This window comes from Panthera pardus, unplaced genomic scaffold (assembly GCF_024362965.1).
Source record: "Panthera pardus isolate Hobbes unplaced genomic scaffold, ASM2436296v1 HiC_scaffold_25, whole genome shotgun sequence".
NCBI lineage: Eukaryota > Metazoa > Chordata > Mammalia > Carnivora > Felidae > Panthera > Panthera pardus.
Window position 1 is genome coordinate 24,487,042 of NW_026526821.1, and position 12,946 is coordinate 24,499,987.

A 12,946-nucleotide genomic window follows, 5' to 3' on the forward strand; every position below is an offset into this window, starting at 1 on the left:
GCAGGCCTAAGGGCAGGGTTGATGTTATTTTAGTGGAGCAGTCTGGGTTTCATTTCAAAGGTTGGGGCTTTTGGTCAAGGGCTACTCTGCCTTTCAGTGAGCTAATTAAAATATTCCATCCCTGTGAAGTAGTCTTTATTGGGCTTTAAAAAGGAAAAAAACCAGATGTTAATAGGTAGTCCTGAGATGTTTCAGACTAGGAATTCCTGAGGTTTGCAGCCCAAGGACGCTTCCAGCTCTCCTTGTCCCACCAAAAGAGGTGTGTGTGACAGGACTCGCTTCTGGAGGAAAAAGAAGGATCAGTACTATCAGAGGTAGTGCTTGGTGATTAAGAGCTCAGGCTGATCTGATGGCAGACCGATCCGGTAGCTAATTCCAGCTCCTCCACTTACTGGCTGTGCCACCTTGACCAAGTCAGTGAACTGTTCTGGGCCTCAATTTTCTTATCTGTAGCATGGGAATTGAAACAGTTCCTATGGCGTAGAGCAAATGTAAAGAATGAATGAAATGGTGCATGTCAAATATAGCATGGGATGGGGGATGTACTAAGAGCTCAGTGAATGATGATGCTGGTTGCTACTCTTTATAATATCCTCTTTTTGAAAAGATCCCTCAGGATTGACAGGGGCTCCCTGAGCCTTCTGGGGAGAACTTGGAGTTTTAAATGAGAGATTCTCTTCCTGGAGCTCAGCCCTGGAAGAACAGTTGGAGAGTGATGATCCTTAGTCCTGAACCCATCCATATGGGGTCCCTCTAGGGTAAAGCTCTGCCCATGAAGAAAGTCCTAGAGGACAGGACCCTAGGATAAAGCAGTCTGGGTTTTTTGTTTGTTTTGTTTTGTTTTGTTTGTGTCAGATCAACCCAGTTTCAAAAACTGCTAGTTTCTAGTTACCAGTTCTGTAGCCTTGGGCAAATCACAAAGCTTCAAGAGCTTCAGTTTGATCATATAGATAATGTCTGCCTCATAGATAAGTGGAAGAATAAACAAGAAATATAAAACACTTAGCATACTGCCTTAGCAGAGCCCATTCAACAAATAGTTGCTTGGCTTATTATGATTTTTATGATATGGGTGTAGATTGAGATCAAGAAAGTAACCTAGTGATGCAGTTAAAGCGAGTGGGGTTTGGAGTGAGACTGTCTGGTTTCAAATCCTGTTATTATTATTCACTTGTTTTGTGACCCTGGGCAAACAACCTTTCTGTCCTTCAGTATCCTTTTCTATAAAATGGGAATAGTAGTAGTACCCACTTCATAGAGTTATTAGAGGGACTAAATAACTTAATATGTGTAAACTGCTTGCAGTTATGGCAGGAGAATGTGCTCAATAAATTATTATCATCACTGATATGGATGGACTACTCCGAGACAGCCTGCCCCATTAAAAGAGTGCTTGGCAACGAATTTGGTATAGCAGACCAGGCCCCAGCATCGGCTCCTCCTTCCCAGCAATCTTGCTCGTTGGTTAGGCCCTAGTGCAATTTCCTCTTCTGAGGGAAGATGTCCCATGGGACCTTTTCACCACATTTCAGTCTGTCCCACTGCCTGTCCTGGTATAGGTCACTGTCCATGACCCCTCTCTGCTCATTCCACTTGTAGTCCGTATCTTGAACCAGCCCCAGAGCCCCACCCTGTCTACATTCCTGTGCTATCCTGTAGCTCTGCTACCTATCCAGGCCCAGATTGCTTCAAGACGCAATCCCTGGAGGCATTGTTACCCCACGTCTTGCCAAGGCTTGTCTTGTCCCCCACCCTGACACAGGTAGAGAGTTGGAAAACACACTTAAAGCTATAGGGTAGGTAATGAAATTCCCTGAATACTATAGCCAGTGTACATGCACATTTGACTGATTTACTTTAATACTCCCATCCTAAGCCCGGAGACTGGGCCTGGGACAGAAAACCTAGTATCTGAGCTGTACCAGCAGATAAACAGTAGATTATCTTTTTTTGGCAAAACCCGTAGTCCTCTTGGAATAGTTCCTCCTGGTTAGATGAACAAGATACCCTAGGTCTTGTCCAGATAAGGCTGCAGTTTCAGACGTTATGTGAAATGTCAAGTCTAGGCCTGTAGCTGGATGCTTTGGGGTGATTGTGCAATCTAAGTCTGCTGTCATCTGACCCCTACCTACCTGCTTGCTGAGACTTTGTAGATTAACTGTTTATTGAAGTATAACATAAATACAGAAAGTGCATAAATCATTAATGTGCAGTTCCATGAATTCTCACAAAATGATGAATAATCCACACTCCAATTAAGAAACAGAATGTTGGGGGCACCTGGGTGGCTCAGTCGGTTAAGTGTCTGACTTTGGCTCAGGTCATGATCTCACAGTTTGTGAGTTCGAGCCCCATGTTGGGCTTGTTGCTTTCAGCTGAGAGCCTGGAGCCTGCTTCAGATTCATTCTCTCTCTCTCTCTCTCTCTCTCTCTCTCTCTCTGCCCCTCCCCCACTCACGCTCTGTCTCTCTCACTCTTAAAAATAAATAAACATTAAAAAAAAATTTTTTTTTTAAGAAACAGTGTTGTGGGGGACCTGGGTGGCTCAGTTAAGCATTCAACTTAGGCTTAGGTCATGATCTCGCAGTTCGTGGGTTCGAGCCCTGCCTTGGGCTCTGTACTGACAGCTCAGAGCCTGGAGCCTGCTCCCAATTCTGTGTCTCCCTCTCTCTCTGCCCCTCCCCCGCTCTCGCTCTCTCTCTCTCTCTCTCTCTCTCTCTCAAAAATAAAACATTAAAAGAAAAAAGAAAGAAACAGAATGTTGGGGCGCCTGGCTGGTTCAGTCGGTTGCATATCCAACTCTTGATTTTGGCTCAGGTCATAATCTTGTGGTTTCATGGGTTCGAGCTCCACATCGGGCTCTGCGCTGACAGGGTGGAGCCTCCTTGAAATTTTCTCTGTCTCTCTGTCTCTCTCTCTCTCTCTCTCATAAATAAATAAACATTAAAAAAAAAAAAGAAACAATATTATCAACATCCATAAGAGCCCCTTTTGTGCCCTCTTCCAGACATTCCTCCCAACTCTCACCCTGTTTTTGCCCATCAGGCTAATGACAGTCCCATCCATGCTCAGTGCACCCTTCTGTCATCTGTCGCCCTCCTGCCTGTGCACATGCTGTTCCCTTGGACTGCTGGGCCTTACCTAAACATTGTTCAAAACTTAGGTGTCATTCCCCTGATGGGCTAGCTTCATACTTTTCTCCCTCCATATTTTGCCACTGGTTACTGGGATCTCCCCAAGGACAGAGACTGTCTCAGTCGCCAGTTTCCCTGACACCCAGCACAGGCTTGGCATAGAGCAGGCACTTCAAAATGTTTGCATATTGAATAGTTTGTCTAAAATACTTGAAGTCACCTCTTTCTTTCTTTCTTTCTTTCTTTCTTTCTTTCTTTCTTTCTTTCTTTCTTTCTTTCTCTTTCTCTTTCTCTTTCTCTTTCTCCTTCCTTCCTTCCTTCCTTCTTTTCTTTTTTTTTTCTTTTCTTTCTTTCCTCTTTTAGTAGGTTCAACACTCAGCATGGAGCTTGAACTCACTACCCTGAGATTAAGAATTGCATGCTCTGGAGCACCTGGGTGGTTCAGTCGGTTAAGCGTCCCATTTTGATTTCAACTCAGGTCATGATCTCATGGTTCATGGGACCAAGCCCCACGTTGGGCTCTGTGCTGACAGCTCAGAGCCTGCTTGGGATTTTTTCTTTCTGCCCCTCCCCTGCTCATTCTCTCCCTCTCTCTCAAAATAAATAAATGAGCTTTAAAAAAAAAATGTATGCTCTACTGACTGAGCCAGCCAGGCACCCCACCTTTTACTTTTCTTCATCTTTCCTGACTTTGCCCCAAGTACATATCATCATCCTTCTGCTTTCCTAATCCACCCACCATGCCCCTTCTAGCTTTTTTCAAAACACATCAGCCCTGAGTCTCTTGTGTGTCTTCATACTCCCCCTCACTTTTGCTCAGACTATGTATTTGCCCCATCCACACCTGCCCCAACATCCCACACATCAGGCTTCTGACTGTTGTAATGCCATGTTTCTGCCCCCGGACCACAGGCCTCCACCGTCCAATAGTTTACTCCACAGAGAGCATTCTCTGTGCCCAGCCTCCTTCCCCAAGTCCTCAACTTCTATTCAGTAGGCTCTGTTGTTTTCAAGTGTCAGATTTCTTTTGTGCCTTGCCCACGTTTCATTACCTGTGTTTTACACTTCCTAAGTTCTCCTTCCTCAAGAACATTGGTTTCAACTAGACTTATAGGGGTGCTCGTTTAGCAATATATACAAGTATCAAATCATTATGCTGTACACCTGAAACTTATACAATGTTATATGTCAGTTATATCTCAATAAAAAAGAAACATTGGTTTTCTTTAATGTGCTTGGATTTTCAAAGGGATTCATATGTGTCACTGAATGATACTCATTCATTCATTCATCAGGTGTGCCAGGCACTGTGCTAGGTGTTGGAGATTCAAAGTGAAGAGGGGTTTATTGCCCTTGAGAAACTCATAGACAAATGGGGAGAGAGAACAACATTAGCAAATTATTATAAAGACGGTATCAGTATTGAATGAGGGTATTGAATGAATTTAGAGAATGGACACTGGAATCATCTGAGTGGTTTTGTTACTTAAAATGATATGTTACTTAACCTTCTGTTTCTGTATCTTGATTTCTTTACCTGTGAAAACAGAGCTTTCACAAGGTTATTGTGATGTTTACTGAAGGCTTTTATGTTGTTGTTGTTGTTGTTGTTGTTGTTGTTGTTGTTGTTGTTTGAGTCCAGCACTGTTCTGAATACAGAGGAGAGGTGCCTGACACCTAGTAAGTGACCACTGTTAGCTGTAATCACTATTGTTATCATCTCTGCTTAGGCCTCATTAGAGAAAGTGACATTTTAATTGTCCACTGGGAATGGGTCTGCACTAGAAGGAGGGCAGGGAAGGATAGCTTGGGCAGAAGGAATAGGCTGAGAACAGACACAGGAATGAAAAGGCATGGTGTTTCAGAAATTAGGGAATGGTCCAGAGTAGCTGGAGGATGGGGTGGGTGTAGGAGAACAGTGAGAGGTGGTAAAGCTGGAGAAATAAAATAAGACCCAGATAGTGAAGGGCCTTGTTTGCCGTTGGAGTTTGGACTTAATCCAGTAGATGAAACAGAATCATCAGAAATGTTTAAAGAGAGGCCTGTCACAATCTAATCTGTTTTAGAAGGACCCTTCTGGTACTTCTCTGGAGGATTACATGGGAGGAGATTGGGGAGACCACTGGGGAGAAGGAAGAGGCTGCTGCTGAAAACGTGTGGCAACAGATGATGAGAGCAGGAACTGCAGTGGTGGATGTTCCAGGGGTCGATCAACAGGACATGACTGGTAGAAGGAGTGTGGGCATGGAGGGGTGAAGGGTCACTGCAGTAAGCAAGGAGATGTTGCTGCCACTCACTGGTAGAGAATAGCAGAAGGAACAGATTTTTCCTAACTATTGATTACGTCTAAGGAAGGAAGAGTGCTTCTTCCCAATCCAGGGACCAAGTCTCTGAAACTCATGAGTCCATTCTATAATGCTATGAGCGCTTTCTTCTCTATTGGCCCTTATAGATAGTCAGCTGCTCCAGACAAGTAATTACTGAGCTCAGGCAATTAGGACAGGAGGTGACTGTGTTTATTTCACTCCCTGGTGTCTTCTGGGAGAGAGAGGGGTGAAAGTCACATGTTTGTTTTCACCACTTTTATAAGAACGGATGGAGTTGGAGCATTAGCCTCCCTCCTCTGGTAAGAGCCTGTTTCTCTTGCACCCTAGTCTCTATAGAAAGCCATGTTAGGGGCGCCTGGGTGGCGCAGTCGGTTAAGCGTCCGACTTCAGCCAGGTCACGATCTCGCGGTCCGTGAGTTCGAGCCCCGCGTCAGGCTCTGGGCTGATGGCTCGGAGCCTGGAGCCTATTTCCGATTCTGTGTCTCCCTCTCTCTCTGCCCCTCCCCCGTTCATGCTCTGTCTCTCTCTGTCCCAAAAATAAATAAAAAAAAAAAAAAAAAAAAAAAAAACAAAAACGTTGAAAGCCATGTTAAATTTAAAAGTTCTTTCCATTTTTTTTTCCTCCCTTAGCTGGTTTCCCACACAGTGTCATTCAGATTTTGGCCAAGTCAGGGAATCTTGAGCCCAGTTTAGCTGTCAGACTCCAGAACAGCCCCTTCTCCACCGCTGCCATCTCCCTATCTCAGAATTGACCTGGTTCTGGTTCTAGGTGTCTGTGGCTCAGCGGGAATGTGGGGGCCTCTGGTGGTGGCACAGCTTGGCTGGGCATGATCCTGTCCCTGCTCAGTCATGTTTACAAGCACCCTGGACACAGGACATCATGCCTGGCACTGATCAGCAATGCAAAACAGCCCAGCCCTTAGAATTCTGTCCTTGGTCTTTTATTTCCAGCTTCCTCCTTTTTCTGCCTTCCTTCCACTTTCTTTCAACCAGGAATTGTTCCTAGCTGATGAGTTTCTTTGGTTTGAGGTATGAAGCCCTCAAAGTTCTCTTCTCTCCACTCACTCTCCTGTAAAGTAGTCACATTTGTAACCCTCCTCTTCCAAGGTGGCTCTTAGATCAAGGAAATAGACTACTTTGGTGGGCAAAAAATCCTATGGATCATCTCCTTCTGTTTGTTTCTGGAGCTGGGTTGGGAGAGGGTAAAACTCCTGAGTGGACTTACTGGTTACTCCTTTAATGAAACACCATTGAGAGGATATCTTATTTCCGGTAAACAGTTGACCCACACTAATGAGAGTGACCACAAGACCTGTCAGTTATGAAACATTATCATCACAAGATAACAGCCTTGAACTGTCAATCACTCTCCTGATTTCTGGGCCACTTTGAAACCTCTGTTGCTAATTTGTGTTCTCTAGCTTTGGTTTTAGGGTACTCTGTTGTCTAAAACATCTGAAAGAGAATAGCTATTTGGTTTTTTAAAAAAGAAATCAATTTTTTCTTATGACATAAACAAAGGATGTTCATTATAGAAAACTTAGAGGGATGCCTGGGTGGCTCAGTCGGTTAAGTGTCCAACTACGGCTCAGCTCATGATCTCACAGTTCATGGGTTTGAGCCCCACGTTGGGCTCTGTGCTGACAGAGTCTGTGTCTCTCTCTCTCTCTCTGCCCCTCCCCCACTCATGTTCTGTCTCTATCTCTCAAAAATAAATGAAACATTAAAAAATTTTCAAAAAAAGAAAACTTAGAAAATACAGAGAAGCAAAAATAAAAAAAAAATTAGTAATCCAACCACTGAGAAAAAAAACCACTGTGAACTTTGGGCCTCGTCTTTTAGTCTTTTTTTTTTTTAATTTACTTATGCATGTTTTTTTTTTTTTTTTAAGTTTATTTATTTATTTTGAGAGAGAGAGTGCACACAAGGGAGGGGCAGAGAGAGAGGGAGAGAGAGAATCCCAAGCAGGCCCCGTGCTATTCATGCAAAGCCTGACACAGGGCTTGAACCCATGAATTGAGAGATCATGACCTGAGCCAAAATCAAGAGTCAGACACTTAACTGACTGAGCCACTCAGGCATACCCTGCATGTTTTCTTTTATCTTTTTTCTTTTTTTTAAATTTTTTTTTTTTAACATTTATTTATTTTTGAGACAGAGACAGAGCATGAACGGGGGAGGGTCAGAGAGAGAGGGAGACACAGAATCGGAAGCAGGCTCCAGGCTCTGAGCCATCAGCCCAGAGCCCGACGCGGGGCTCGAACTCACGGACCGTGAGATCATGACCTGAGCCGAAGTCGGACGCTCAACCTACCGAGCCACCCAGGCGCCCCTGCATGTTTTCTTTTAAATGAGATCATAGTATATATCTCTTTTATAACTTTCAATTAATAGGATGTTATAAATATCTTTCCATGTCATTGCAAATTTGTTGTAACATCATGTTTAATAATTCCATAGTGGGCCATTTTATGTAGGAAATGGGGAAATTATTAATAAAAATTAATATACTTTAATGATAAACACATGACCTGAAGATAGTCCATAAGGAAAGGGTATTGTAAAATAGGGATAGGCTTCATAGCTCTGAATTGCTTAAGCAATAATTGTGGACTTAGTTGATAAGTTAAATTGGACATAGATATTAATAGACTTGATCCCTTTATTCGGTCTGAAAATTTTACAGGAAACATACTTGAGGGGTCTCAGGTTGCTAAAGGTAAATGGTTTTGAGTTCTTAGGTTTCCTTTCATGGGAAATCAATCTGTGAGTTTGCATAGCACCTTGTGCACCAGGAGATATTTGACAAGAGCTTATTTGACCAGTTACAGAAAGTTTCTTGCTTTTGGGACTTGCTGAGTCTAATCCTGATTGATAAAGCTGGATTATTTCTTTCTTTTTTCTTTTTTTTTTTTTTTTTTTCCTTTTACAGGTAGTGCCTTCCTCAGTGCTATTTTTCTTGCCTTAGCAACATACCAGTCTCTGTACCCACTCACCTTGTTTGTTCCAGGACTCCTCTATCTCCTCCAGGTAAGCACTTGCTGGTCAGAAGCCAACACTCAAGTGACATTTAATACATGGCCCAGTCACTGCCTGGGGCAATGAAGGGCATGGCTCAATAAAGGCAATGGGACCGGGTCCCTGTCTCACATCTACTTGCTTCTACTTGAAAACACAAACAAAGAAACTTGACTAACTTTAAACAAAATGGGCGTAGTGACCATTAAGTTCTAATTATGCATAACATTGCAAATGTTTAAGTGTATTTCATTTTATGTGTGTGTAGTTGGAATCTACCAACCATCTTGCATTTTCCTTCTCTCATCTAATATTCATAGACCCCTCTCTAAGCTCATTTTTAAAAAACTTTTCTGTATAACAGCACTCATCATGTAAGGTTCTTGTAGGAATTAAACGTTGTGGGTGTACGTAATGCAATCCTGGGACCATGGTGAGTGATCAATAAATATTAATTGAAGAATACAGATTGCTGACATTTACTGAGAACTTACTATGTCTGACACTATACTGAGCACTCTGCAGGCATCGTTTCATTTCAACCTCATAAGAACTTTTGAGGTAGGTCATAGTATTAGCTATGTATTAGTCTATTATTAGCCATAATACATCCATGAATTGCAGCTGGAATATTGGCCGGCATAGTTACTTGCCTAAGGTGACATGGCCAGCAAGTGACAGTGCTGAGATATGAACTCAAGCATCCTGATGCAAGAACTTGCCCTCTGACTGTCTGCCTTTTCCACACCAATGAGAATACACATATTTCCTCAAGAGCAAGTAACCATTTTCAGGTCCTGCATGGTCCAAATCCATTTTTAGAAGAGAAACATTTCTTGAAAATGTACAGAGGACAGTGCCACAATTCAAACCAAGAAATATCTGATTTCAGAGCCTTTGTTCTTAATTATAAACACTGTTGCTGGGGTGCCTAGGTGGCTCAGTCAGTTAAGTGTCCTATTCTTGATTTCAGCTCAAGTCATGATGATCTTATGGTTCATGAGTTTGAGCCCCATATTGGGCTCTGTGCTGATGGTGCAAACCCTGCTTGGGATTCTCTCTCCTCCTCTCTTTCTGCCCCACACCCTCTCTCTCTCAAAATAAATAAATCAACTTAAAAAAAAAAAAAAAAGCAGTGTTGCTAAAACAGTATATACCTCCATTTATTGGAATAGGCTATATGTTTGTCATTTTAAGTGACTTCATAATATGTCTTTGTCTTGATGTACACAGTGATTCATGATTAGCTTGGTCTTCATCCTGTTTAGGAAATTTGAGATATGCCCTGGTTGTCATTGATATAAATAGTATAGAAAGTTAGTTTTCTTTAAGTTATTTCCTTAAAGTATGTACCTCCAGGTAACTCACTGGACCCAAAGGTGTGAGAATTTTCATAGTCCTTATTATGCAAGACCAGAGTGTTCACCAAAAAGCTTGAGCCCATTTGTAGTGCCACCAAAAGTGTCTAGAGTGAACCACGGGCGCCTTGCTGGCTCAGTTCGTAGAGCATTCAACTCTTGATCTTGAGGTTGGAAGTTTGAGCCCCATGTTGCATGTAGAGAACACTTGAAAATAAAATCTTTAAAAACAATAAAATAAAATAAAGTATAGTGAACCATTTCCTCCCAGGCTGCCAGCACTGGCTTTTCAAATTTGAGTTATGGTTGCTAGTCTAATAGATGTATCATTGCACTGTGAAGTTATTTTGCTTTGATTCTCTTTCTAGATTCTTGTTGAATCCAAGAATTTTTCCACATAATAGTATGTTGTTTGCGTTTCCTTTATTACTTCATACTTACAGTTCATTCTTTTTTTTTTTATTTAAAAAAAAAAATTTTTTTTTAACATTTATTTATTTTTGAGACAGAGAGAGACAGAGCATGAACGGGGGAGGGGCAGAGAGAGAGGGAGACACAGAATCAGAAGCAGGCTCCAGGCTCTGAGCCATCAGCCCAGAGCCCGACGCGGGGCTCGAACTCACGGACGGTGAGATCGTGACCTGAGCTGAAGTCGGACGCTTAACCGACTGAGCCACCCAGGCGCCCCTCAGTTCATTCTTTAGAAAGTCTGAGCACTAGGAGAAATGGATACAACCATGTGGGCTCAATTCCACAGCCTTGGGATCATGACTGGAGCCAAAATCAAAAGTTGGATACTCAACCAGCTGAGCCACCTAGGTGCCCCAGTGAAGCTTTTTTTACAATCTGTGATTGAAACAACTAATGGACCTTCTAGAATGATTTGTGTGAACTGCTCTGTGCTTGCTTGCTAGTGAATATTTGTTTAATAAATGTTAAGTATGCCAGAATCTGGTCTGGAACTTGTTTTCTTTGCAGCAAGATTGTAGAGTGGGAGCTAGCCTTCATCCACCTCAGACTTCTTTCAAGGCAACTGTTGAAGAACCCGAATTGCATACTTTAAAATAGTTAAACATGTGGTGTGTGAATTTCACCTCAAAAAAGAAAAATCTAATACTAATATTAGCTTTTTGCTACAATTTTTCTAGCTTTGACCATTGGGGGCTCTTTTAGATTGGCTTTTGTGTTTTTTTGACTAGCCTTGTCTTCTTGAGCCTTTCTTTCCTTTCTTTCTGGTGCCACAAGATGTTCCAGGTTCATCTTGTATTTTCCCTGCTCCAGCCCTGGAATCAATTCTTCAAGGACTCTTGGTTGCTTTTATTGGTGAAAATCATTGAGAAACCGAGGATTATAGGTCTGCTTATTGTTATCTGGGCGGCATTGCTTCTAACAGACAGCTGTGAAATATATGTATGTATACTAACCCCGCCCCTATGTCTGTAATTCTTTTTCTCCCTATCTCTTCATACTGATACCTGTTTATACTGATACCAGTGAGTCCAGTCTGACACCAAAGGGTTCACTTTAGTCTTTCCCTTTTCCTTGTGTATAATTTTTCTCTAATGGTTGGAAGCCCAACTTGCATTATCTGCAGTATATTTGCTAATATGTTCAGTTCTAAAATCAACATAAAGTGGTTCTAGAATTTCTGTGAGAAATACCCAGGTCAGAAATATATGTACTGGGTCGCCTGGCTGGCTCTGTCGGTGGAGCATGTGACTCTTGATCTTGGAGTGATGAGTTCGAGCCCGACTTTGGATGTAGACATTACTTAAATAAATAAATAAATCTTTTTTTAAAAAAGAAATATATCTACTGACTTGATTATAACACATATGTGTAGTTCTTTTTGTCTTTAGCATTACAGAATTCTGTCAGGTTACTGTTTCTCAAAGTCACTCAGGTTAGTTTTCTTCTCCCATGTAACCCTTCAATGTAGGTATCTTATTAATTTGACATATAGTAAGACTCATTTATTACTGCTTGTATTAATTTTGGATTTCCCCTACACCTTGGTCGATTTTAATTTTTTGGTTTTTTGGGGGTATGTGAAGAGACTAAGAAATATTGCTGTGGTTCTAAGAATCAGCTATACAAAAAACATATTCAGAGAAGTATTACCCTGCCCTCATCCCTGCTATCTTGTTCTTTTCTTTTTCCTTCTTCCTCTGTCACCCCAAGTAACTGTTTTTAGTTTCTGGTTTATCCTTCTTGTATTTCTTTTGCACAAATGAGCAGACACATGTGTATTTCCTTCTTTCTCATATGAAGGATAGCATACTCTAGGTACTCTTTTGTGCTTTGCTTTTTTTACTATTATTTCCTGGAAGTCACTGTATATTGATACATAGAGATCTTCTTTTTTACAGCAGCATAGGACTTCATTGTATGGACGTACCATAGTTTGTTCAACTTTTCTCCTTTGTATGGGAATTTAGATTGTTTCCAGTATTTTGCTATCATAGTTAATGCTTTAATGAGTAACCTTGCATATATGTATTTTCGTGTTGTTGGAGGGATATCTTCAAGGTAGATTTCTAGAAATAGAATTACTGGATCCAAAGGTAAGTATATATGTAGTTTTTTTTTTTTTAGGTCTTTTTAAATTTCCCTCCATAAGGATTGTACAATTTTTGTATTCTTATGTATGACATAAGAATGTATGACATTGCCTATTTTTCCACAGCCTTGCTAATAGAATGTGTTGTCACATTAAAAAATCTTTGCCAGTCTGATTCTGAGAAATGGTATCTCAGTGTTGTTTTAATTTGCATTTTTTAAAATATGAGTGAGTTTGAACATTTTTTCATATTTGTGGATTGTCTATTCATTTTTTCTGCTCATTTTTCTCTTGCATTTTGATCTATTTTCTCTCCATTTTGAAGAATCCTTTATATATTAGAAGTATTATTAACCCTTTGTCTGCAAATATTTTCTTCTAGTTTTTCATTTATCTTTTGACTTATTTATGGTGTTTTTCTTTTAACAGCTTTTATTGTTTATCAAGATATAGTTTACATAGCAAACAATTGACCTATTTAAAGTATACAATTCAGTGATTTTTAGTATATTCACAGAGTTGTGCAGCCATTACCACAATCAATTCTACA

The 12,946-nt window shown here is 41.1% G+C and overlaps 1 protein-coding gene across 2 annotated transcripts in view; it reads left to right on the forward strand.

Moving 5' to 3' along the window:
- Positions 1 to 12,946, forward strand: part of PIGU (phosphatidylinositol glycan anchor biosynthesis class U) — an 83,492-nt gene that overhangs the window by 41,148 nt on the left and 29,398 nt on the right. For both annotated transcript variants that reach the window (XM_019458728.2, XM_019458729.2), the window contains one exon: positions 8,393 to 8,490. In XM_019458728.2, the coding sequence (XP_019314273.1) occupies positions 8,393 to 8,490 (98 nt within the window). The remainder of the gene's footprint in view (positions 1 to 8,392; positions 8,491 to 12,946) is intronic.